We start from the raw sequence: 26522 nt of genomic DNA, 5'->3' as shown, positions 1-26522 counted from the left end.
CATGGAAATTCACTTCTCTCCAGAGAACAATATTTTGCAGGTATTTCTGGCTGCTTCATTAATAATCCAGCATGTAAAACATTACAGAGAAAGCACAGAAGAGCCTTTACCTTCTTAGAAGTTTGCAAAGATTTGACATATTATCTAAAACTTAGATGAAGTTCTATAGATGTGTGGTGGAGAATATATTGAATGGTTGCATCACGACCTGATATGGAAACACCCATGCCCTTGAATGGAAAAGCATACAAAAAGTACTAGCTACAGCCCAGTACATTACTGGTAACATTAAGCATATCTACACAGAGTCCTGTTGCAGGAAAGCAGCATCCATCATCAAGTACCCCCACCATCTCGGTCATGCTCTCTTCTCACTGCTGCCATCAACAAGAAGGTACAGGAGCCTCAGGACCTACATTACCAGGCTCAGGAATAGTTATTACCCCTCAACCATCAGGCTCTTGATCTAGATGGGATAACTTCACTCAGCTTCACTCACCCCATCACTGAACTTTTCCCACAACATATGGACTCACTTTCAAGTACTCTTCATTTATATGTATTGCTTATTTATTATTCTTTCTTTTTGTATTTGCACAGTTTGTTGTCTTTTGCATATTAGTTGTTTGTTCATTGGGCGTGGTCTTTCATTGACTCATTTGTGTTTCTTGTATTTACTACGAATGCCTGCAAGAATATGATTCTCAGGATTGTATATGGTGACATATATGTCCTTTGATAATATATTTATTTTGAACTTTGAATCTGAATCCATTCATGGGTGAAATGGTAGGATCTCCTACTCAACGAGAATCAACATAAGCACACCTTATGGGTATGTGCTTAGACCATTGCTCTGCTGTCTCTACACTCATTACTGTATGGCCAGTCATAGCTCAGATGCTATCTATAAATTGTTGATGTTACCACTGATGTTGGTAATATCTCAGATGGTGACAAGGAGCCATACAAGAGATAGATAGATTGGCTGGTTGAGTGGTATTGAAACAGCAATCTTTCACTCAATATCAACAAGACCAAGGAACTGATTGTGGACCTCAGGAAAGAGAAATTGGAACAGCAGACATGTAAGTCCTCATTGAGCGACCTGTAGTGGAAAAGGTGAACAGCTTTAAGTTCCAAGTTTGAACATCACTGAGGATCTGCTTCATTAGGAATTTCATGAGATTTGATAAGACACTTGCAAATTTCTATAGATGTATGCTGGAGAGCATTCTGACTAGTTGCCTCACAATACAGAATGGAGGTTCCAATATACAGGATCACAAGAGGCTACAGAGGGTTGTAGACTCAGCCAGCTTCACCACAGGCTCAACCCTCCCTACAGCTGAGGATATCTTCAAGAGGCTGTGCCTTAAGAAGGAAGCATCCATCATTAAGGACTTCCACCACCCAGGACTTGCACTCTTCTCATCAGGGAGAGGGTACAGGAGCCTGAAGACCCACACTCAATGAGCAAGAACAGTTTCTTCCCCTCCAAAATCAGAATTCTGAATGGTCCATGAACACAATGTTAGTATTCCCTTTCATGCACTATTTATTTATTTTGCAACATTAATTTGTATGTCTTAGCACTGTATTACAGCCACAAAACAACACATTCACATCATATAAGACACTGATAATTAACCTGATTCATATTCTGAAGGAAGTGAGAGACCAACAAAGAATGCAACAAAGAAGTATAGCAGGAGCAGCTATAATTAGGGGTGGGGAGGAAGTGGGAGGGATGAGCCATATTTTACAGTTTGTCATTTTAGCAGTTTGTCAGGGAACAGGAATACTTTATTAATTTTACTGAGAAGTGATGTCTGAGGTGCTTTTGTTCAGCAAGCTATGTCACCTGTTATACTCACAACTAAAGAAGGTCAATAAAATCATGATCCTTAATGTGGCAAACTCTTTTCAATAAGGTTATATTAATGATGTGTTATAGTTTGCAGTCTGTCACATTATTAAAATCACCAAGACCCTCTGTCCAATTGAATTGACTTTATTTCTTACATCCTTCACACACTTGAGTAAAAATCTTTACATTACGTCTCCATCTAAATGTGCAATCATGGTCATTTATAACAAATAGAGCAGTCAATATAATATAGAGTACACTCAAATCAGTGTGAGTTCATCAGTCTGATGGCCTGGTAGAAGAAGCTGGCTCGGAGCTGGTTAGTCTTGGCTTTTATGCTCCGTTACCGCTTCTCAGATGGTAGCAGCTAGAATAGTCTGTGGTTGGGGTGACTTGGGTCCCCAGTGATCCTACAGGCCCTTTTTACCTGTCCATGTAAACGTACTGAATCATGGGAAGTTCACAACTACAGATGTGCTGGGTTGTCCGCACAACTCTCTGCAGAGTCCTGCAATTAAGGGAGGTACAGTTCCCATACCAGGTAGTGATGCAGCCAGTCAGGATGCTCTCAATTGTGCCCCTGTTGAAAGTTCTTAGAATTTGGGGGCCCATACCAAACTTCCTCAACCGTTTGAGGTGAAAGAGGTGCTATTGTGCCTTTTTCACCACACAGCTGGTGTGTACAGACCACGTGAGGTTCTCGGTGATGTGGATGCCAAGGAACTTGAAGCTGTTTACCCTCTCAACCCCAGATCCATTGATGTCAATAGGGGCTAGCCCATCTCCATTCCTCCTGTAATCCAGGGAGAGGATTGAGGGAGAGGTTGTTTTCTTTACACTACTGTGTCAAAGAGATGACTTCTTCCCTGTAGGGCACCTCATTATTGTTTGAGATAAGGACAATCAATGTAGTGATTAACTACATTATATAGAACACACTCAGTTCAAACCAGAGCTAGGGGTTACTAGGTTTTACTCCCCTGATGGGCTTCTCCTGAGTGAAGGATGTAATCATTCTGTATCCACATTGTCTTGTTTTATCCCCATTCTTGTAGGAATTTGTGTTACCATTAGTGAATGGTTTATCTGACAGTGTCTTTTATTAAAAATTATAATATTTATGGTAGCATAACCAGAAATGAAAAAAAGTATGTATTCAAAAAAAGCATTCTCATTAAAGAAGATTAAGTCACTACCCTCTATCTTTATAATAGAATTTATTTTCTAAATTTAAAACTCTCCACGATAAGTTTAATTTCTAGCATAATGATTTAACATGCTGTCTGGAACCAACTACCATATGTGTCAAAATAATTACATATTTACAGTGATAAAATCATGATTCAGTGAAGGTACGTAATATATGACGAAGAGCCTTATATAGGTGTAAGTCTGTATGTAAATAAAACTTGCAAAATCCTAAAGAATAAAAGTGTGCCTAAAATGAGAAATGTCTGTTAGTCTATTGATATGTGAAATGCATGCCAAAAGACCTGATAATAGTTTCTTTCTTTTCAAATTGATACAGATGATAATACTAGCGAAGGTGATCGTAGGTATGGATGAGGTCACACTAACAGCCACAGGCATTGTAACTTTAGTTAATCTTCTTAAGTCGGAAAAGTCATTCACGATTATTGTAGTAGGTAAAATATTTGTTATCCCAACTTTTTTCAACAAAGTGACTAACCTCTATACACTGTATATAATTTTTTTTAACAACGTAACACTTATGAACCAATTTATTAACCCAATAGAATTTAGACCAGTGGAAATCCATCTACCCTCTGCATTAGGCATTCACTGCTATCTAATTGCAGGTTGGTTGATACTAAATTCATGGTGCTAATTGTGTACCAAAATTATCAATGATCTAAATAGCTAATGTCTTGTTTGTGACCCTCACATCCCGTGGAAGAAATAAGTGAAAATTCCATCCCCCTACATCATTACTTTATGCTGGTCGTTTTTCTAGGGTTAAAGTGCCTTACTAAATGTGTTCCTTTGTTTGCCCTATTCCTTAAGTTCATTTTAGAAGTGGGAAGAACTTTGTTTGCTGAAAAGTTTCAAAAAAGCATGTACTGAATATTGATTAGATATTTTTACTGTTTTATTTTGTAGAAAGAAATGACAGATGAGTAAATTAATTAAGAGCTAAACAGTAGACAAAAGACAAATAAAAAATATTGCCCATCAGGAATAGATTTAAATACTTTTTCTATCAGTGCTCATCTTCACTGTCTTCTAGATATTAAACTTTCTTCAGTATTACACAATTTAAAATCAGTTTTTGTTTCTATCCTTAAACTGAATAAAAACATGATTTGTCAGTACTGGACTTAAATGCCACCCACTCCCCTCCTTACAGGGCAGGTCCAATACTAGATAAAGAAAAAAATAAACAGAATAGCAAAAATGTCAAAAAAAAAACCTTGAGTGAAGAAAATCCTTCCCATCCCAGTTTTGAAACACTGCTCCCTTCTTTATTTAAATTACTTGCTTATCTAGCAGTTATAATCCCAGTCTGTTTAATCTCTCCCCAAAACAGAAACAAACCCAACTCTCCACTCTACCCCACGGAATCAATATAGTGAACCATTGTTGTGCTCCCTTTGTCACAACTATATCCTTTTAGGAGGCAGAGAACATTCAGATTTCTCACCAGTACCTGACATAATTGTAGTCATTAATTCTTGATTAGCCCATTAGTTCATCCAAACTGTTTTTCCCAAAATGTTTTACTTTTGAACATGGTATACTTGTCTTTTAAATGACTGAATATACTCTGGTATACAATTTTTCTCCTTGCAGGTCAATTGCTGACTTCTCTTACACAAACTCGAGCAGGTATTACTGATGCCATGATTACCATGGGAGCAGTAGAGAACCTTTGTCCACATTTATATGCTGAGAGGGAACAGGTAAAGGAAACACAAATGGAAGTAAAGACTTAGTGAATCAGTCTTTGCCTCCATTGAAACATTAATGTTACAAAGAATAAGTTGATTTGTTCACGTTACTATTCATAGTATTGATGCATAGGAAGACATCCTCATCTTCTACAATATGTAGAAGTGACAATTAAACATGGACTTAATGACATTTCTGACTTTGATCATTGGCAATTAAAGAATATATTATTTTGTTCCAGGGAGCATGTGGTTTTGAATCTGACTTGGAGGTGAAATTTCAGCAGAAATTGCATTGATACCTGTATTTAATTTCAGCAGTTTAGACTGCATAAGTCTTTGTGCCCTCCATTCATAAAAATTCATGGAAAGACCAAGGAAAAATGGATCATTTGCCATTTCTCAGAAGCCACCAGTCAGCAAAGGCAGATACCATTCATAAAAAAATCATCACTGCATTTAAAGTGTTAACACTGGCCATCATTGATTGTGAACTAGGGTATTTGAAGATCAAGACTTCAGACACAAAACATATGTTCTTTCAGGCAGCAATGATCCTTATGTCCTACACGTTTATAGGGAATGTAGTGTTATTTAGCACAAAGACATGCCCTTCAGCTCAACAGACATGCCAATCTACGTACCTTCCTGAGCTAGTCCCATTCGACTGCATTTGACTCTTATCCATCCAAACCTTTACAAATGTCTTTTAAAATTTCTAATAGTAACTGCTTCTACCACTTCCTCTCATAGCTCATTCCATATGCCCACCACCCTCTGTGTTTAAAAAAAAAAAAAAAATTGCTCTTCAGGGCCCCATTTAAATGTTCCCTCTCTCACTTTAAATCTGTATCCTATGGGTTTAGACTCCTCTACCCAGGGAAAAAGGCAATGACTGACTGTCTACCCTATATATGACCTTCATAATTTTATAAACCTCTATAAGGTCATTCTTCAGCTCCCTCCCTCCAGGGAAAACAGTCTCAGCCTACCTAGTATCTTTTTGTAACTCAAAACCTCCAACCCTGGAAACATCCTTCCTACAAGATTTTGTACTCAATTGGTGGAAATAATTGCAGTTCTCACAGTGGTATTTTCTGCCACCTCTGAATCCACAAGTCCATAGTGGATACAAGTCATGATGAGATGATGAAATTGCGGGGGAGAAAAAGAAAGAGATTAATGTAGGATTAATTTAAATGGGTGGTTGATATGGGCTTTGTCGGATAAAAGGTCTGTTCCCGGTCTCATGACTCTATGACGCATACAGAATCATGAATGTCTGTCTGGAAAATACAACTAAAGCAAAACATCCAAAGTTTATTTTATTCAATTCCCCTTGCAATAAACAGTAACATGCTGATAGCTTTCCAAATTATTTCCTGTAATTGCATATAAACCTTCTGCAAATTTGATATCCCTGCATCTCAGAGCTTTGCTATTTCTCACAATTTAGCTTCTTTTATTTTGTTTTTTCCCTGCCAGAATAAAGTATTTCATATTTTCCCACATTACTTCTTTGTTTGTCAGATACTGTATTGGCTTCAGTTAACCAATATATATTCTTCTGTCTCCTTACCTCCTCTTCACTACTTATTTTCTTATCCATATTTGTATTAGCAAATTTAGAAACAATCCTTTTTTTTGCTTTCATTCAAATCATCTATATAAATCATAAAAGTTAAGGACCTAGAACCACTCCCTGTAACATACCATTACCTTACCTACCTACCAGAGAAACAGCATTTAAGCCTTTCCTGCTTTCTGTCAGCCAGCCACTCTTTGATCCACACCTATCTCATATCACAAACACCAACATGTTATAACCCACATGATAAGCATTTATTTTTCCCAGTATTCTTTAATGCAACATATTATTAAATACCTCCTGGAAATCTAAATGGAGTACATCTATTGGTCCATCTTTATACACAACACTTGCCATTTTATATGCTCAATGGGAACGGTTTTCATTGTACCTACATCCTAAAGTCCAACACTCTGCCTTCTTAAACCAACACAGAACACCCTTCATACCAACTTACAATGCAGTTCACACATCTTTCTTCACACACTCTGCACATTCTTTATTTTCTGAACAACACACACAAAATGCTGGAGGAACTCAGTAGGCCAGGCAGCACCTATGGAAAAAAGTACAATCGATGTTCCAGGCCGAAACGTCAGCTGTACTTTCTTCCATAGATGCTGTCTGGTCTGCTGAGTCCCTGCAACATTTTGTATGTGTTGCTCAGATTTCCAGCATCTGCAATTTTTTTCTTGTTTGCTCTTTATTTTCTATTCACTTCTTTCTCCTGCACCTATCTAGATTTTCCCTAAATCTCCCAACCTGCTTACCCAGTAATTCATGACCTACATTTATATCATAATCGGAGTGGTTTCTCTTGAATTCTCTATTCATTAGTAATATTTTTAACTTTCAATTGTTGCCCAAAATATTGAAATGTTATTGTTGGTTTGTACAGTTTAGTATGTGTGTTTCAATTCAACGAACAATTACTTGGAAAGGAAAATCATGGGCTTAATTTCCTTATATATTCTCTGTGTATCTGATGCATTAATTCAAAGGAACACAGGCATGTGCTTCTGGGTTTTTGGATTACATACATGTGTGTGACTGGTAGGAGGAACGGCCATTCAAGCAGAAGTTGGCATTCATAGTTTTCTTGTGGTTTTCTTCAGCAAGATTTAAAGATATCTACCTTTGCAGGTTTCAGACTCTGGAATCTGATAACTGGAACCTGTTTCATGTTAAAGAAGCTTACTTGGAAATGCCTCTATCTCGAGCTATTGTGTACCACTTTGTGGCCTACAGCTCATGCACAACTCCTGGCTTACTATTCTTGCTCCCTAAGTACGAATCTACTTCCTGCTACTTGATCCATCTTCCTGCTTCTCCCTCATATTCACTTAGTTGCAGCCTACCATATTGTGACCAGTGATTTTTCATTCAGTTCTTGCGATGAACCTGCATCAGTATCTCCAGCTTTCTCCTTCCTTTTCAGATGCAGTATGATCAGCTATAAATAGAATTTTTATAGTTATGTTTACACTGTCTTTCACTTTGATAAGCTTTAATATAAATGTTTGGTTGCTTCAGGTCCGTGAGTCTTGTGCTACAGCTTTAGGATACTTGAGTTTTAATCGAGCTGCTCATCGTCGCCTATTGGTGGAATGCAGGAATCATCCAGAATTATTTGACCTTTTAATATCTAACATAAGTCCCGATGGCAAAATTTGCCAAGAGTTTATAGATGAATTCGATGTGCAAAAACTAGTTGGCTTGCCATCAGAGAGGTATAACATTCTGTTGTTGAGAAAAATTAAAAATTGAACAGCTTTTCTTAAAAACAGCTTCACTAGGATTAGTAAACTCCTGATATGCTGTTTTTTTAAAAAATCCAGATTGCAATTAATCGAAGGACAACTGGTTGTGGTCAGAGCAGAAGAGAAAGGTAAATCCTATCCATATTCTTCAATTCAATGGTGATTTCTATAAGGTAATTTACACCTCCATTTAAATCAAAGGACCAAATTTGTTCCAAGTTTATAAATTATATAATTATGAATCAATAATTTTATCACCATTGAGAAAAAAATAGAGGACAAACATTTCATGAAACATTAATCAAACTATCCACAAGTGGTTAGGTGGAAAGATATTGAAATCAAAGTTACACCAAGGCACTTGTATCAAATTAGCTCTTTTTAAAAGCTTCTCTCCTCTTCAGTCAGAATTTAAGCTCAGTATCAGAGCACACAGTCCACTGTAACACTGAGGTTTTATCAATGGAAGTATTGTCCCAAGAATGAAATATTTCACCAAATCTTATCTGACAATGTCAATTAACCTCAAAATCAAAGAACAAAGTTCTAACACTTAAATCAATTCTATATCTACCAGATATTTTTTTAAATGTTTCTCTCAACCAATACTAAATATACACCTTATCCAAATACACTTACACTCAGTTTTTCACAATTCCTGACATTTAATCCTGGAAAACATTCCCTCTCTTAGGCTAGTTCGGATCACTACTTTATTTTAAGAATGTGAAATGTCAAAATAATAGTAGAGAGAATGATTTATTTCAGCTTTTATTTCTTTCATCACTTTCCCAGTGGGTCAGAAGTTTACATACACTTTGTTAGTATTTGGTAGCATTGCTTTTAAATTGTTTATCTTGGGTCAAACATTTTGGATAGCCTCCCACAAGCTTCTAACAGTAAGTTACTGGAATTTTTTTCCATTCCTCCAGACAGATGTAACTGAGTCAGGTTTGTAGGCCTCTTGCTCACACATGCTTTTTCAGTTCTGCCCACAAATAGTCTATCGGATTGAGTTCAGAAAATGATGTCAAGTGTGGTTCATCCTTGGGAGCAATTTCCAAACGCCTGAAGGTACCACGTTCATCTGTACAAACAATAGTATGCAAGTTTAAACACCATGGGACCACGCAGCTGTCATACCACTCAGGAAGGAGACGCATTCTGTCTCCTGGAGATGAACGTACTTTGGCGCGAAAGGTGCAAATCAATCCCAGAACAACAGCAAAGGACCTTGTGAAGATGCTGGAGGAAACAGGTAGACAAGTATCTATATCCACAGTTAAATGAGTCCTATATCGACATTACCTGAAAGGCTGCTCAGCAAGGAAGAAGCCACTGCTCCAAAACCGCCATAAAAAAGCCAGACTACAGTTTGCAAGTGCACATGGGGACAAAGATCGTACTTTTTGGAGAAATGTCCTCTGGTCTGATGAAACAAAAATTGAACTGTTTGTCCATAATGACCATCGTTATGTTTGGAGGAAAAAGGGTGAGGCTTGCAAGCCGAAGAACACCATCCCAACCGTGAAGCATGGGGGTGGCAGCATCATGTTGTGGAGGTGCTTTGCTGCAGGAGGGACTGGTGCACTTCACAAAATAGATGGCATCACAAGGAAGGAAAATTATGTGGATATATTGAAGCAACATCTCAAGGCATCAGTCAGGCAGTTAAAGCTCGGTCGCAAATGGGTCTTCCTAATGGACAATGACCCCAAGCATATCTCCAAAGTTGTGGCAAAATTGCATAAGGCCAACAAAGTCTAGGTACTGGTGTGGCCATCACAAAGCCCTGACCTCAATCCGATAGAAAATTTGTGGGCAGAACTGAAAAAGCGCATGCTAGCAAGGAGGCCTACAAACCTGACTCAGTTACACCAGTTCTGTCTGGAGGAATGGAACAAAATTCCAGTAACTTACTGTGAGAAGCTTGTGGAAGGCTATCCAAAACATTTGACCCAAGTTAAGCAATTTAAAGGCAATGCTACCAAATACTAACGAGGTGTATGTAAACTTCTGACCCACTGGGAAAGTGATGAAAGAAATAAAAGTTGAAATAAATTATTCTACTATTATTCTGACATTTCACATTCTTAAAATAAGGTACTGATCGTAACTGACCTAAGACAGGGAATGTTTTCCAGGATTAAATGTCAGGAATTGTGAAAAACTGAGTTTAAATGTATTTGGCTAAGGTGTATGTAAACTTCTGACTTCAACTGTACATTCTCTTTACCTTTTAAATGACAGCTAAATAAAGGCAAGTTCTAAATTGTTTAATTAATCTATCTTCTTGTTTTAATCAGAGAGAACAAAAATAACCACATGTCCATATGCAAAGATGAAAGCTTTGGCTTTACAAACAAGGTCTACTCCCAGATGAAACAGTTATGACAGGTGAATCTCAGAGTAAGATATTACTCGTGGTTCTGCAACAAAATCCATTCATGTTGATAATGAAATCAAAGGTATTCTTACTGGAACTCTGACCAGGCAATATATTTCTTGCTTTAGAATATAAATAGAATGTAGAATCTTACTGATGTTCAATTTTCTTTTATTTCTATTTTTAAATTGTGGTAAATATCAGGCAGAATGATAGTACTGTTGTGAGTTTCCTGTTGTCTTCTCTAAAATGGTTATGCCACAAATGTGTCTGTTTGTTTATTTTGGTAGATGGTAGTTCCTGGGATAAGACAACATGTAGGGACCTCAATTCTGTTTTACCAGTGTGTCATGATGACAGCCAATTAATTTACATTTGGCAGAGTCAAAGCATTTTCACAACTTCTGATAGCAAATGGAAATACTATCTTCCTTCATAGTCAAGGTATAGAATGGAAATACCTTTAGTAATGCATCTCACTATCAATGAAATTAAAAAGGATTGAGAAAATTTAGCTAGAATATTTTAACAATTGAATTATGAATTTATTTTTTAATTGAAAAGCTACTTGCCAAGTACCTAAAAACACAAGCGTAGTAGTGATTTGAATATCTAAGCTTTTGTACACCACATTACTGTAAGAATGACATTATGAACATTGTGCAGGATAGAAAATCATAATTTAGCTTAACTGGTACCACTCCTCTGTCATACTTTTCCTTTCTGCTTCATCACGTATCCTCTTGAAAACATCTAGGCCAACTAAGATAGCCATTGTTTGTGATAGGGAATTAGACTCAGATATTCTGGATAAATAAGTTTCTCCTGAATCCTCAACTAGATTCACTATGTTTTAGTTGTAGTTATGTATTTTCCAGCACTTAGTTGAGTCTCCCTTCCAGGACAATTGCTTCACCAAATACTTCTGCATTTTAAAAAATTTCCAATATGTCACCCAAACTTTCTCTTTTCTAGTTTGAAAGAACATATCTATTTTTTAAAATAGGTTGGAAAAAAAACTAACTTAATGCTTATTTTTGTAATAGATCTAGTTTCTTTAATTGGCCTTGGTTTAACAAATATACACAGATGTCTATCTTCTCTGCTTGTCAATTCTATTAGAACAGATAGGCAGAGAAGATATACACTACTAAACCTGCATATATTTCGCTTAACAGCCTTGTCATTGTATTAGATCCCTATAGGTTTTACCCCTTCTCCAGTTTAGAACCATCCACCTAAAGCCACCTTAATCTCTCTATTCAAATATGTGTCAGTTCACTCAATATCCAGGTACATGCCCATTTAAAAAAAAAATTAGTCTTCTATCTTTCAGTTTCTACAAGTCTCCCAATTTGACACCATCCTCAAATCTGCATATTTCTTTGTGTTAATGCATCAGATGCACTATGAATATGTAAGGTAAGTACAGTAAATTTGTGATTTTCAGATTCCAGATTACTTATATAATTAGTGAAAAACAGAAATACAACCAACTGTCCTCATGGGACACCACCAAACAGCAGGTGCTAGAGGCAAGTACGATCAGCATATAGATAGGAACATTTTAGAGGGGAAAGGAGCAAATGTGGGTAAATGGGACAGGAAGGCATCTTGGTCAGCATGGATGAGTTGGGTCAAAGGGCCTCCTTCCATGCAATGTAAGAACTGAGACTCAAAACATGAGAAATATGAGCTTGTGTTGGCAATTTGCCCCCACCATAAATTTCTCATGTTTTGACCAGAAAGAATAAAGTATTTACCTCAACGTGCAGCCAACATTTTATTCAAATTTGTTTGCCATCTATCAATCTTTTGACTTGAGAAATGGCATTCAAAGATCAGAGCAATTACCATCATGTAATAAAGGGGAGTACAAAACATAATTTGTACACAAACTGGTCTGAGATATTTGCAGCTGATGTAAGCTGATATTATAATTGTTTTAGATGGTTCAAAATATTAAGAATGTAACCAGGAATTTTAAAGGAATACTTTACAAGATTTTTTTTGACCAATCCACATTATTTTACAAATGGAAGTTACGGAAAAATAATTTTGATCATCATCCATGAACAGAAACAATGCATTTATTTTCTAGAGTTTATTCGACCAAGTCAAGATCTGATTGAACTTAAGAGTATCTTTACCAGACTCATCAGGGAGGACACAGGAAAGAAGGTTCTCCTGGCTGAGGAGTCCTGAACCAGAGATAATAGTCTCACATGAAATGGAGGTTATTTAAGGCTGAGGTCAGAAGCAATACCTTCACTCAGGAAATGGTGAATCTTTGAATTTTTGGATATAAAAGTAATTATGGACAATGCAGACTAGTTCCCTCTCCTTTACATAGCTAATAAATACTTATTTTAAGTAAAATGTTTTTCTGATTTCTGAATGAGTAATGTTCTTCTCAATATAGTTTGGATTCATAAATCCAGAAAGATCAAGACTCAATCTAACATATCAAATTAATGGATTTATATAATCCAATAAAAAAAGGCATTAAAATACTTTATTAAAACATGGAAAGATCATACATTTTCTGATTTTGATTGGTGTCATTGATCCTTTTGAATGGTGGTAACTTTGCAAGATTCCTTCAGAACAGAAATTCACCCAGTCATTCAATTCAACTCATTTGATGTTTATCATTTCAAATATACTGTACACATTTTAATATAGCAAGTTATAATTGGCAGCATCTAATTTGTACACATTTCATTGAAAAATCAGGCTTATTAGAATTAATTCTTAAAAAGCCGACCACCCAGTGGAGTCCCATTTTATTAATTATATCTTCAGTTTCAGACGAGGGACCTTCAATGCTGCTTTCTTGACTTGTTCTGATAAGCTAATTCCGAGAGGGGCTCTACAAAACAAAAAGGGAAACATTAAGTAAGAACAACAGTGTATTCTTCTTTTAACTAATTCTGTATCTGCTCTCTTTAAAAATGTTCTTACTATTCATTCATGGGTCTTCCATAGGTTTGAACATTATTCTTAAAAAGCACAAGTAAAAAATGTAAAATCTATGCTTACTCAAAGCTACTTAATCTGTGATTTTTAAGAAAAACCAAAAATCTATTACTTACTTTGGCTCATAACGAATTGCTTTTGGATTCTGCAGAACACCAATTCCTGCTCTAAGTCTCTCAATACCATTCCTAAAAAACAAACATATTGTGCACATAAACATCAAATCAGTGTTATTATCATTGATATATACAGTGAAATTTGTTGTTTTGTGGCAACGGTACAGTGCAAGACATAAATATTACCTTAAGTTACAAAAATAAAGCAATAGTGCAAGAGACAAAAAACCAAGGTAGTGTTCATGGGCTCACGGACAGTTTAGAAATCTGACAGCAGAGGAGATCACTTTAACTGCTGTATGTCACCTGATAAATGACAGACATTTTTAGAACCTGTTTTAATATCAGGAAATGGGCAGCTAATAAGAAGTGCATATTGAATTAAAAATAATGGAAACACAAAGGAAAAGGTCTATCCATTCTGCATTTATAACTTCCCATTAAACAAGGTGAATGGTGTGGAATAAAAATGATCAAAGTAGGAAGTAAATAGTAATCTACACAGGCAATGCGGTAGAGTACAAGTAACAGGACAAAATGTTTAAACTGTCCAATCACATAATTGAATCTTATATTCAGTTCTTGAGTGTGGGGTGCAATGATGAAAAACTTGTACAACACACTCAAGCTCGAAGGCTGCTGAGACTAATCATGAGAATGTGATAGAGTAAGTTTTTAATCATGATATTGAAAGTCATTTTGCAGAACAAGTCAAAGAGAGATGTTATGGATATGATGGGAAGTGGGGATTTCAACACAATCGCTGTCACTAAAGAAGATAGAAGAGAAAACTAAAGGGCCTAAAGGTAGACAAGTCCCCTGGCCTGATGGGATGTATCGAGGATACTGACAAAAATGCTGGAACTTATAATAGATGCATTTATGATAATTAATCAAAATTCTTTGTACTCTTAGCAGGTCTTGGTGGATTGGAAGGCACTGAATGTCACAGCACTGTTTAAAAAAGGGTGCAGGCAAAAGACAGTAACTTTATGCCAGTTAGCTTAATACCTGTAATCGGGAAAATGCTTGAGGCTATTGTTAAGGAAAATATAGCGAGACACCTGGATGGTAGTGGTTTGATCGGGCAGACGCAGCATGAAGGGCAGGACCTATTTGAAAAACTTTCTGGACCTCAATGAGAATATAATGAGCTCAGTGGATAGATGGAAACAGGTGGATGTTGTATACTTGGATTTCTGGAAGGCGCTTGATGACGTGATGCATAAAAGACTTATCCATAACATAACGATGCGTGGAGTTGGGGGTATGAATTAACATGGTGGATTGTTGGCTAACCAAAAGAAGGCAGAGAGTTGGGACAAATGGATGTTTGGCAGTCAGTAGTAAGAATGGATGCTGCAGGGATCAGTGCTGGGCCCATTACTGTTCATAATATGCATTAACAATTTGGAAGAGGGGACTAAGTGGTGTGATGACACTAAATTGAGTGGAAAAGCAAGTTGTGTAGAGGATAAGGAGAGTCTACAGAGAGATATAGATAAGTGAAATGAATGGTCAAGGGTTTAGCAAATGGAGTACAACACTGGTAAATGTGAGATCATCCACTTTGGAAGGGAAAACAGAAGAACAGATTTTTATTTAACTGGTGAAAGATTGTAGTTGCTGTTGTACAGGGGAATTGGGAGTGATTTTGTATGAAATAACACTTCAGATTAAGAAAAGCACTGTTAATATCCCTCTCACCATGCAATCATGATGCCATTGTCTGTGCAGAGTTTAGGAGGAGGACAATTCAGTGAGAACCCATATGCTTCAGCTACTATCTGCAGAACTTTTATGATGTATTTATTGCTGGCCACTCCACCTGACACCACCTGAAGGAATACATGTGAATAGATGTTATGTAAATTAAAAAATAAAATGTTAATTATTTAACAAGAGAGTTATAGAGCAATGTAGCATGGAACAGATCCTTCAGCCCAAATTGTCCATACTGACTAAGATGCCCACCTAAGCTAATCCCATTTGGCCACATTTGGCTCATATCCCTCTAAACCTTTCCTACCATGTACCCATCCAAATGTATTTTAAATGTTGTTATTGCACCTGCTTTATCCACTTATTCTGGTAGCTCATTCTATATATGTACCACCCTCTGATGAAGACATTGCTTCTCAGGTCCCTTTTACATCTTTCCTTGCTCACCTTAACCCTTTGCCTCCTAATTTTTGAACACAAGAGATTTTGCAGATGCTGGAAATCCCTTTCCTATGGAGAAAGACTGGGTACATTCACCCCATCTATGTCCCTCATGATTTCATACACCTGCGTAAGGTCACTGCTCGGCCTCCTAAGCTCCAATGTATAAACTCCCAGCCTAACCAACTTCTCCCTCTAACTCAGATCCTGGAATCCTGGCAACATTCTACTTCGCATTCTTTCCAGCTTAATTACAGCTTTCCTCAACAGGGTCACCAGCACTGTACATGTTACTCTCAGCGCGGCCTGATGTTCCAACTCCTGCAGTCAGTCTCCAGACTGATGAAGGCCAGTGTGCCACACACCACCTTCGCTACCTGTCTATCGGTGACACTACATTCAGGAAATTATGTACTTGTCCTCCTGGGTTCCTCTTGTCTCTGTCCTACAATCCTCCCCAGGCCCTATTCACTGGAAACTTCTCAAAATGCAGCACCTCGCACTTATTCGGATCAGACACCATTTGCTATTCCTTGGCCCACTTACCCAGCTGATTAAGATCCCCATGTTTTTTTTTTGTGACCTTAAAGAGGTGTACAAAATCACGAGGCTCTCTTTTTGCTGCCTTCTGTGGGAGAAGGTCAATGAATAAAAATGCAATACTGTTTTCATTAGTAACCCTGGAGGGTGCACATATGTATCCTCTGCAAATTAATGAATATAAAACGAGTAAGAAATCAACATATTCAAATATCTGCAAATCTTGTTACCTTTCCTTCTGAACCCAATTTGCACCCCCCCCCCCACTGTGTAGGTCACATTAGTCAATCATTCTCTGATAATGAAAGGCTACTTTTGCCCTTAATTAGCCCTTCAAGTGGAGTTGGTCATCAACTTTTAGAAAGTGGAGGAAACAAAATGGTCGGATCAAACTAGCCACTAACAGATATAAATAGCAGACTCGATGACTCTCCATCTAACAGTAAAGAAATGATTCAGTTCATCAACATCTTCCAACAGAGCCACAGAAGATTCTCATAACTGAACAAAACAGGAAGTTTACATGAGAATCAACTAACATGCCACAAGGCTCAGCCGAGGCACGCAGACTGAATGGGAGGAGACTCCTGTGAAGCATAAGTATCTGCACATTACAGGGACTGGTGGTTTTTTACTATGCAATGTATTCTTTGTAAATTCCAGTTAGTGTTTATTTGCTTTTCCAAAGCACCTTCCTTCCACCATTACTGCTCCATTTTAGCACCAATCCATACTTGATCTTTTCCCGCCACCTTGCTCAACACATATTTTAGGTACAGAATGAGATACTAACCAAGGTTGGGTTTGATTGAGGCAAGAGGTCTTCCATCTTACAGAAGAGAATGGCTCGATGTGTACGCTTTGCCAAGTGAACTGCCACTGTATGTTGTACGGCAGCAGCAATGTCATTCGCACACGAGAGCAGCTGCCCATTCTGGATACCTGCTTGAGAAATATACCTAACTTACAATACACAAGAGAGGACGACAGTGAATCAGAACGGAGCCACATTAAGTAAGAATGTAAAAGACCAATTAACCTTCTTCCTTTTCCTTTTTTGTAATTATTTGATTGACATGATTGCGCAGACCAGAGAAGGAAAAGTCACAGTCTAAGTGATGCCTCATAGGTTGTGTTAATTCAATATGCAATCGATTCCCACTTCTGGCCAAGTATTCAATGGCTTCACCCCCGCTCATGGTGCAGCACGCTGGGTGATTTCTCAGTGACAGTCTTCTTGCCACCTACAAAGAAACAGCATCATAGTTTAAATTGGCTATCATCAGAAAGTGTTTTCACTTATTATGTCAAAAGACCTATGAATTATTTCTAAACATTTCAAATGAGTAGGAACATTTAAAAATGGTTAAAAATATTTAAGTATTTGTAGACTACTGATAATTAAATATTTCATTAAAAAAAGATTACTAATACCCAGTGTAGAAAATCATTGAAACGCAACTGCAACTCAACAAACGAGTTTACTTAAATCTCCTCATTATTTTTCTCTGCATTCAAGTGCACATCAGCTCATTGCTAGAAAAGCCTACACTAGCTTTCTGTGAACCTCCTGCTAAAATATCTGGAAATCCTCACCCAAAAACTCAGATGTAGCAGGACACAAAGTTGATTTTCATTGATTTTTTTTTTTTGTGTGTGTTTTTCTTCTGCCTTAAACTTCTACTATATCTTCCACCTCCTTGAACACATTTTTAGGACATCAATATCTCGGACAAAAGGCCTAATTTTTCCCCATTGCAAATTCTTATATATGCCATGCCCACAGTGAGTGAGAGATGATTGGATGGCAGGAAAAAACTGTGTTTACATAAGAACATAAAAAAATTGGAGTAAAACTGGGCTCTACTTCAAGCCTTGATCTTCCAACCAATACAATCATAACTAATGAGACCCTGGCCACACCTCCACCTTTCTGCCTGATCCCCTTATTATATAGCACATAGAAATCTACAGCACATTACAGGCCCCTCGGCCCACAATGTTGTGCTGACCATGTAACCTACTCTAGAAACTGCCTAGAATTTCCCTACTGCATAGCCCTCTATCTTTCTAAGCTCCATGTACCTATCTAAAAGACCCTATTGTATCCGCCTCCACCATCACCACTGGCAGTACATTCCATGCACCTACCATTCTCTCTGTGAAAAACTTACCTCTGACATCCCCACTGTACCTACTTCCAAGCACCTTAAAATTATGCCCCAAACAACACTCGGCCCGAAACGTCGACTGTACCTCTTCCTAGAGATGCTGCCTGGCCTGCTGTGTTCACCAGCAACTTTTATGTGTGTTGCTTGAATTTCCAGCATCTGCAGATTTCCTCGTGTTTGCATTAAAATGATGCCCCCTTGTATTAACCCTTTCAGGCCTGGGAAAAAGCCTCTGGCTATCCACATGATCAATGCCTCTCATCATCTTATACACCTCACCTTTCATCCTCCATCGCTCCAAGGAGAAAAGGCCAAGTTCACTCAACCTATTCTCATAAGATACACTCTCCAATCCAGGCAACATCACTGTACTCTCCTCTGTACTCTCTCTGTAGTATCCACATCCTTCCTGTAGTGAGGTGACTAGAACTGAACACAGTACTCCAAGTAGGGTTTAACTAAGGTCTTATACAGCTGTAACATTACTTCACGGCTCTTGAGCTCAATCCCACAGTTGACAAAGGCCAACACAGCATACGTCTTCTTAACAACACTGTCAACCTGTGCAGCAGTTTTGAGTGTCCTATTGACATGGACCCTAAGATCTCTCCGATCCTCCACACTGCCAACAGCCTTACCATTAATATTATATTCTGACTTCAAATTTGACCTACCAAAATGAATCATTTCACCCTTATCTTGGTTGAACTCCATCTGCCACTTCTCAACCCAGTTCTGCATCCTATCAATGTCCCACTGTAACTTCTGGCAACCCTCCAGATCATCCACAACACCCCCAACTCTTGTGTCATCAGCAAACTTACTAACCCACCCTTCTACTTCCTCATCGAGGTCATTTATAAAAATCACAAAGAGGAGGAGCCCCAGAACAGATCCCTGCAGAACACCACTGGTCACCGACCTTCATGCAGAAATGCAGAATACAACCCATCTACAACCACCCTTTGCCTCCTGTGGGCAAGCCAACTCTGGATACACTTAACAAGGTCTCCTTGGATCCCAGGCCTTCTTACTTTCTGAATGAGCCTTGCGTGGGGAACCCTACCAAAGGCCTTACTGAAATTCACATCCACTGCTGTATCTTCATCAATATGTTTTGTTGCATCCTCAAAGAATCCAATCTGGTTCTTGGTTCCATTGACCAATCATTCACATTCTAAATCATAAAGATTCAGTAAGTGCACCAGGGCAGAGAATTACGAAAGATTCATAGAAATCTGTAGAAAAGAAATCCTTTCTCTCCTCAATCCTAAACAGTCCTCCCTTTAGCATGAAACTACATCGATTCTGTCACCACTGGGAACTTGCACAGTTCATACAGAATTACAACAATCAATCAATCTGCTGGAGGACTCTCCCTTGTCATGCAGATTTACAACCATTTTTACATATTATCCTATTTTTTATTGCCAGGAAATTTAACTGTATTTAGATTTCAGTAAGATGGATATAATTCTACTTGTAGCACACATCAAATTTGCTGGTGAACACAGCAGGCCAGGCAGCATCTCTAGGAAGAGGTACAGTCGACGTTTCCGGCCGAGATCCTACCGAAGGGTCTTGGCCCGAAACGTCGACTGTACCTCTTCCTAGAGATGCTGCCTGGCCTGCTGCGTTCACCAGCAAATTTGATGTGTGCTGCTTGAATTTCCAACATCTGCAGAATTCCTTGTGTTTACATAATGCTACTTGTAACTTATTAATTACTGCTCTATAGCGATTTTGCCCATAATACATCAAATTGAATATAAGTAGATGAAACAACATTTTTATAATGACTAAAACTGCAATTCTTTGTACAAGGAGTCTAACAATTAGATAAAAAGTTTTCGGCTTGCCGCTCTTTTATAGTGTTGAAAAACTTTAAATAGCCAGATTTTATTCAGTGCAGTAACTCATGGAATGTTTAAGACATGAGGCAACTTTCCATGTGGGGATACAAAGGATATGGAATGAGCTGCCAGATAAAGTAATTGAAGCAGGTACAACAGTATCACTTAATAAGTACTTTGATATATATATGTCTGGGTAGGATTTGGATGAGTATAAGCTAAACACCGGAAATTGGGACTAACTGGGTGGACACCAGGGTCAACAAGCCTGCAACCATGCCAATTGTGATTGAAAATCCTAATGATACATTCAAACTAACAAATTTCATGCACAGTATACACTTTCTAATTTAAAATTACACAATTCTATTAACTGACAGCTCTTTTTATAATCAAAATTCATTCTTTGAATTTTGGGGTTTGCAATACTAAATCTAATTGACTGGATAATTCAAAACATTTTCTGTATAATAATCAATTGATTATGTGCTATTATTAAAGTCAGTTGATTATTTGTTTTAAACTGAATCTTAAAATGTAAGCATTGTTCGCGATCCTTAAATTCTTAAAGGCTTTTTAAAGACTTTTAGACTATTGTTAAAATTCTGCTGATTTTAAAATTTCACACTGTACACACCTTGTCAAATGTGTCTCCTGGGGCTTCATCCATCGTCTGTCCGAGAAGAAGAAAGTCATCTACTCCACGAGCAACGGCAAGCAAACTGTGACCACCAGAGATCAACAAGACCAGGAAGGGGAATTCCACTGACTGTAGCATTCTAATGGTCAGAGCATGGGCCTCCATATGATGAATAGGAATAAAAGGTTTCTTATATTGTTCTATTAATTTCAAGCTGTACTCTAAGCCCACTTGTAGGCTTAATGCAAGTCCTGGCTTTATGGTGGTTGCTATTGCTGTTAGTTCATTGAGGGAGACTCCACTCTTATCTATAGCTTCCTGCACCACTCTACCCAGGTGCTCTCTGTGTAGCCTCTGTGCTACTGGTGGAATTATTCCACCTGCCCTGAAACAAAACAAAAGAAATCACTCATTCTGTCTGATTTTAAAGTTGATAAAAAAAATCCAAAAATATTATTCTTCCTTTTTGTAGTGAAGACACATGCCAAAGAATTTTGTTTGCATTTTTGATTAGTCACAAGATACAGAAGTCACTGGCACATAAGTTATTATTTATAAACAGAGTAGTAACATCTGAGTATTTTAATTCAAACATGTTGTGTGACTGAGTTCTGTGCTGCAGTTCCAAAAATAAACTGTTTACATTTCACCAAAAAAAACTGCTTTGTGTATACCTTCTGCTCATGAAGCATATCAGGAAGTCAGTGGCCCCAACTGTGTTAGTCAGAGATATAATTGTTTCCTTTTGATGAGAAATTATTTCCATATTCACATGCCTTACGAACATTTTTTTTAGTTTATTCACTTACAGGTATGTTTTAATTTATTTATTTATAAAATACTCTAGCATCAATATAAATTTGCACTTCAAAATAATTGTTTTAAGGAAATAGGGAATTATTAAAAAGGTAACAAGCCACAGAAGTGCAAGTGAAATGTTCCTGGGAATTACTTTTCAGAGAAGTGCTGGTTTATTTTAAAGCAACTTAGCACTGACTTACAAATATCAAATTCACAGTCATGTTTATAGTCGAATGTACGTGCAAGTGCAATGAAACACAAATTGAGCAGCACCACACGGTAAACTGCATTCACTAGAAAATGATAAATGAATAATAAATTATACACGATATTTATAAAAAGCACAATTAGAATACAAGAAAAACCAAGTCCATTTATTGCAGTGATAAACGTGGTCATAGTTTTGGTAAGCTGTCGTGATGAGGGTTTCCTGGTTGTTTCAAGAACTGAATGGTTGAAGAGAAGCAGCTGTTCTCAAACTGGCAGTGTGGGTCAGGGTTTCCATATCTCCTGCCCAGTGGTAGCTATGACAAGTTGGCATGGCCTGGACGATGGGGATCTTTAACGATGGATGTTGCCTTTTTGTGGTAGCTCCTTGTGTAGATACGACCACAAAAGGGGAGGGATATGCCCGCGAAGTGTTAGGCAAATCCACTGCTCTCTGCAGCTTCTTATGTTTCTGCGTATTGGAGATGCTGTGAGAGACCATAATACAACCAGTCAGGATACATTCAATAGTATGGCCGTAGAAGTTTGTTAGAGTGATTAATGACAAGCCAAACTTCCCTAACCTCCGAAGAAAGTAAAAACACTGGTGTGCTTTCCTTATGATTGCATCAATGTACTGGGCACAGGACAGGTTCCTAATATATTAACGCACAGAATGTAAAGCTACTGACTCTTTCCATCACCAATCCCCGAATGTAGATAAGCATATGTTTGCTCTCCTTTCCCTTTTTGAAGTCAACAATCAGCTCTTTAGTCTAACTGACATCAAGCAAGAGATTGTTGTTGTAACACCACTCCAGCAGGCATCCTATCTTGCTCTGGTAGGCTGACTCATCACTACCTCTAAATCATCCAGCAACTGTGAACTTGAAGATGGCAATGGAGCTGTGCTTAGCTACACGGTTATGTGTGTGTGAAGAGTAGAGCAGGGGGCTAAGCACACAGCCTTGAGGTGCTCCTGTGTTGAAGATCAGCAAGGAGGAAACACTGATTGAAGTCTGTCACTGAGAAAGTCAAAGATTGGAGGCTGAGGTCTTGAAGCACGATGATGAGTTTGGATGGAATGATTGTGTTGAACTCCAAAATATAGTCAATAAATGTAGGAGTATGTGAAGAGCCAGAGAAATAACACCTGCTGTAAACCTGTTGTGACAGAGTGGATCCAGATCGCTTCTGAGGCAGGAGTTGACTGCACTATAACCAATCTCTCAAGGTACTTCATTACGGCTGATTTTAATGTCATCAGGGACAGTAGTCATTGTATCAAAGGAAATACATTGTGATTAATATTATAGGTATTAAATACTTGTCAAAATGCAGATGCTGAAATCTAACACAAAAACAGGAAATGCTGAAAACTTTCAGGTCAGGCATTTCTTATAGATACTGCCCCGCCTGCTGAATGTTTCCAGCGGTCTTTACTGTGCAGGAAAACAAAAGCTTGAATTTCTAAGTAAGTGCACTGGGCGCAACAAATATGATCTTGATTATTACATGTGTAATAAATGCATTACGTATTTAGCAAATAGAAGTTCTAGGATTTAATAACCGGAGGAAGCATTTTCATGAGAATACCTACTTCAGGTGAGTTTCTTTCTGGGAGTGTAAGGCTTCTCCTAAGACTCTCCCTGTTTCGTCCACGACGGCCGCGGCAGTGTCATCGCAGCTGGTTTCTATGCCCAGCACCAGCCTGGGCTGAGCGAGGAGCCCGCGGGCAGCGACCCGGCTCAGGCCTCGGACACGCAGGAGATGTATTGCCATGGCAACGCAAACCCGCGCAACGGTCTGCTTCCGAGCCCAACCACATGGAGAGCGGCAGCAGCGATCGCTGAAGGTGAGTTCCCTGCGTCTACCGCACTGTCTACTTGCACCCCAGGTTCACCGGGCACTGTTCATCGAAATGCCCAACAGATCAACAACCACGCAGGAGAGCACAGCAGGCTGGACTCCCCCACAAAGGAAGTACACTTTTGTGTCACAACTAGCGGTTCCCCACTCTGCAGGAGTACAACTGTAGTTCCGGCACGTGAAATATTCCGTCTTCCAGTTGATTTATTGTTCGTAATTTCGAGCTATCATATTTGCGTATTCATATTTTTCTTTAATCCGCGGTTCAGTTGGTAGCATTAAATTGACAGTATAGAAGGAAAACAGCCAGTGAGAGGAAGGTGTGAGGTTGAGACATTGGTTCCACCAGCTCCTGTTTTACCCTTTCCTCTCTCACGTCTTTACGCGAGCTATATTCCCTTTGGTCTCGATATGCACAATTTCTACAGATGTTCACTGACCCGCCGACTTCTTGGAAATCAGAAATTCTTGGAATATCCTCCACTCTTGGACCAATTCTGGGTATATCCTTAATACATTTTAATAGTTTCCTACTTTTCTCACCACTGAAAGCCTTTCAATTCTCATTCCATTACGGGTTGGATTTTTTTTTTGTTCTGTGAAAATCAGAAATAGTGTGTGGATAATTCCCTTAGATAAATACAGTATTTCAAAATTTAATAGATATTAATATAATATTCTTTCCACTTTTTGAAAAGTTTATGAGATCTGGTTATATAAGAAGTAGTTAACTACATAAAGGATAGCGAAAAGCTCATATGGAAAATTTGGTCTAGAATTACGAATTTATACAAAATATTTCAGCCCAGACACAACGTTCACTTCCCAACAAAAATAGTGACAGCCTTGACCCCCGGAACTGTCAGTGGTGACTGCGAAGTGTGTCGTGGAGCGGGGATTCAATTAGGGGCGGCACACCGGAAGTGCAGAAGGTCGAAGCGGGACGGGAAGAGGAACTATTTAGAGAAGCTCTCGTTGCGGCAGATTCAGTGCCGGCTCCGTCGCCGGGATTCCCTCGGTTACCCGCTGGACCTCGGGTTGCACACTGACTGCGTACCATAGACATGGTTCCAGGTATAGATGATTGGTTGAAGAGTAATTCTCGGGACTGGCTGTGTCTGCTTTCGAAACATAAAATGCTAGACTCCAGAGTCAGTTAATGTTTCAGGTCATAACCGGGGCTTCTGAACTTTAACCAACGATTAATTGTTTCCCCAGTTCTGAGGTCGAAGATACAATGGAGCCGCTGTGCAAAAAGAGAAAAACTAAAGCATTTGAGACTTCCACTTGGGAGCTGCTGCCTGTACTTTCAGACGAGAAATCTGGTGAGATTGAACTTATAGAAGCATATGCAGCCTCCATTATTAATAAGAAGCAAACATCTGCACTTATTAAATACCTGGCTGATGTCTATCCACTGACTAATCTTCCACATATCAAGAGAGTACGGTCTTGCAGGGACAAGAAAAGTGATCATCCTTTAGAAATCATTATTTGCTTACACAGTGACTTGAATAGTACAGATGCACTAAATGGAGAAGTGTCTCTCCGTGATCTCTTTCCTGAAGGAAATGTTGATGTTACTGGCCTTGGAGAACCTTTTCAAGTCAAAATCCCAGCACACCAACCATTGACTAGACCACAGTTTGAAGTAGCAAGCCAGCACTGGCCTACATCATTCCATGAAAACAAGCAAACGACAGAAGCCCTCCGAGGCCAGCTGTTTAATAGCGAAGAGAAAGCAAAGATGCAGACTTATATGGAGAAAGCCATCGAAGCTGCAAAAGTGGGAAGGGAACTGGGGATGGAAGCAGTTGGTGCTGTGATGGTGGATCCAGTGTCTGACAGGATCATTGCTGTAAGTCATGACTGCAGAAATGGACCAAATCCTTTGCTTCATGCAGTTATGGTGTGTATTGATCAGGTTGCTCATGCCCAAGGCGGTGGTGCTTTTAATCATGATAAGTACCCTAAGTGTTATTTTACCTCTGCAGAACCTATTCTTGGTGATGATGCAGTCAACACTGCCAAACCTTTGCTTTTATCGGATGACCACATTCCCAAAGGAACTGTGGCAGATGGATTGCCTTATATATGTACTGGGTATGATTTATATGTTACCAGAGAACCCTGCGTAATGTGTGCAATGGCACTGGTACATTCCAGAATACACAGAGTTTTTTATGCAACCTCCTCTCCAGATGGAGCTTTGGGAACTAAATATAAAGTACATACAAAAAAAGATCTGAATCACCATTACGCTGTCTTTAAAGGATTAATGGAAAAGGAATGTCAACTTCTCTCATAGTATCGGAATCATTTCAGATTTACTTAAATAAAGAGGAAATTATTTTTTCACTTACATTTTAATCTTACTAGCTTTACACCTTATGGAATTTTATTACTTTTATTAAACAGTTTTTTATTGTGTTGTGTTGACTCTAAACCTATTAATGTACAAATCCCATCTAGGACTCATTCTGAAAGCAAAAGCAGAGCTGTTCTTAAAATGGAATATATGGGATGTCCAGAGAGGGGTGAGGGGGCTTGTCATGTCCATTCTGGGGCAGCGCACTCTGCTTTAGTCCCCCAAGGGACACTCAGCTCTCTCCTGTGGCTCCAAGGGCTGTCTATATGTGACAGCAGTTGCACATATGCTGGTACACCACT

The 26522-nt window shown here is 38.5% G+C and overlaps 3 protein-coding genes across 4 annotated transcripts in view; 2 read left to right on the top strand and 1 right to left on the bottom strand.

The window, feature by feature from the left end:
• ankar (ankyrin and armadillo repeat containing) overlaps nt 1-10510 on the top strand; it is a 77692-nt gene extending 67182 nt beyond the window's left edge. The window contains exons 19-23 of the mRNA XM_072259767.1: nt 3399-3516; nt 4682-4791; nt 7901-8097; nt 8206-8255; nt 10434-10510. Coding sequence (XP_072115868.1) covers nt 3399-3516; nt 4682-4791; nt 7901-8097; nt 8206-8255; nt 10434-10510 — 552 coding nt within the window. The remainder of the gene's footprint in view (nt 1-3398; nt 3517-4681; nt 4792-7900; nt 8098-8205; nt 8256-10433) is intronic.
• A 2498-nt stretch (nt 10511-13008) lies between these two features.
• On the bottom strand, nt 13009-23991 carry osgepl1 (O-sialoglycoprotein endopeptidase-like 1). 2 transcript variants are annotated; one of them, XM_072261696.1, is made up of 8 exons: nt 23584-23673; nt 21650-22471; nt 20973-21360; nt 17351-17555; nt 17105-17253; nt 15316-15446; nt 13609-13680; nt 13009-13385 (listed from the first exon to the last, which is right to left on the bottom strand). In XM_072261696.1, the coding sequence occupies exons 2-8, from the start codon at nt 21760-21762 to the stop codon at nt 13307-13309; spliced, it is 1137 nt and encodes a 378-aa protein (XP_072117797.1). In that variant the 5' UTR covers nt 21763-22471; nt 23584-23673; the 3' UTR covers nt 13009-13306. The 2 variants fall into 2 exon arrangements, with proteins under 2 accessions (XP_072117797.1, XP_072117796.1); XM_072261695.1 differs by lacking the exon at nt 21650-22471 and having other exon boundaries at nt 23584-23991.
• Nucleotides 23992-24771: 780 nt separating this feature from the next.
• adat3 (adenosine deaminase tRNA specific 3) lies at nt 24772-26239 on the top strand. Its single transcript, XM_072261693.1, has 2 exons — nt 24772-24926; nt 25071-26239. Exon 2 carries the CDS (start codon nt 25090-25092, stop codon nt 26158-26160), a length of 1071 nt encoding a protein of 356 aa, XP_072117794.1. The 5' UTR covers nt 24772-24926; nt 25071-25089; the 3' UTR covers nt 26161-26239.
• Nucleotides 26240-26522: the final 283 nt, after the last annotated feature.

This window comes from Mobula birostris, chromosome 6, assembly GCF_030028105.1.
Source record: "Mobula birostris isolate sMobBir1 chromosome 6, sMobBir1.hap1, whole genome shotgun sequence".
Lineage (NCBI taxonomy): Eukaryota > Metazoa > Chordata > Chondrichthyes > Myliobatiformes > Myliobatidae > Mobula > Mobula birostris.
This window is presented reverse-complemented; position numbering and strand designations above follow the sequence as displayed.

What these genes read in the sequence shown, in the direction of transcription:
- adat3 (XM_072261693.1), top strand. Translation starts at nt 25,090, where the DNA reads ATGGAGCCGCTGTGCAAAAAGAGAAAAACTAAAGCATTTGAGACTTCC.
- osgepl1 (XM_072261695.1), bottom strand. Translation starts at nt 23,765, where the DNA reads ATGGCAATACATCTCCTGCGTGTCCGAGGCCTGAGCCGGGTCGCTGCC. An exon ending in CTCAATCAAACCCAACCTTG is followed by an intron (nt 15,447 to 17,104) that starts GTTAGTATCTCA and finishes GTATTCCTTCAG; the next exon opens with GTGGTGTCAGGTGGAGTGGC. An exon ending in GCAATTCGTTATGAGCCAAA is followed by an intron (nt 13,386 to 13,608) that starts GTAAGTAATAGA and finishes TTTGTTTTGTAG; the next exon opens with AGCCCCTCTCGGAATTAGCT.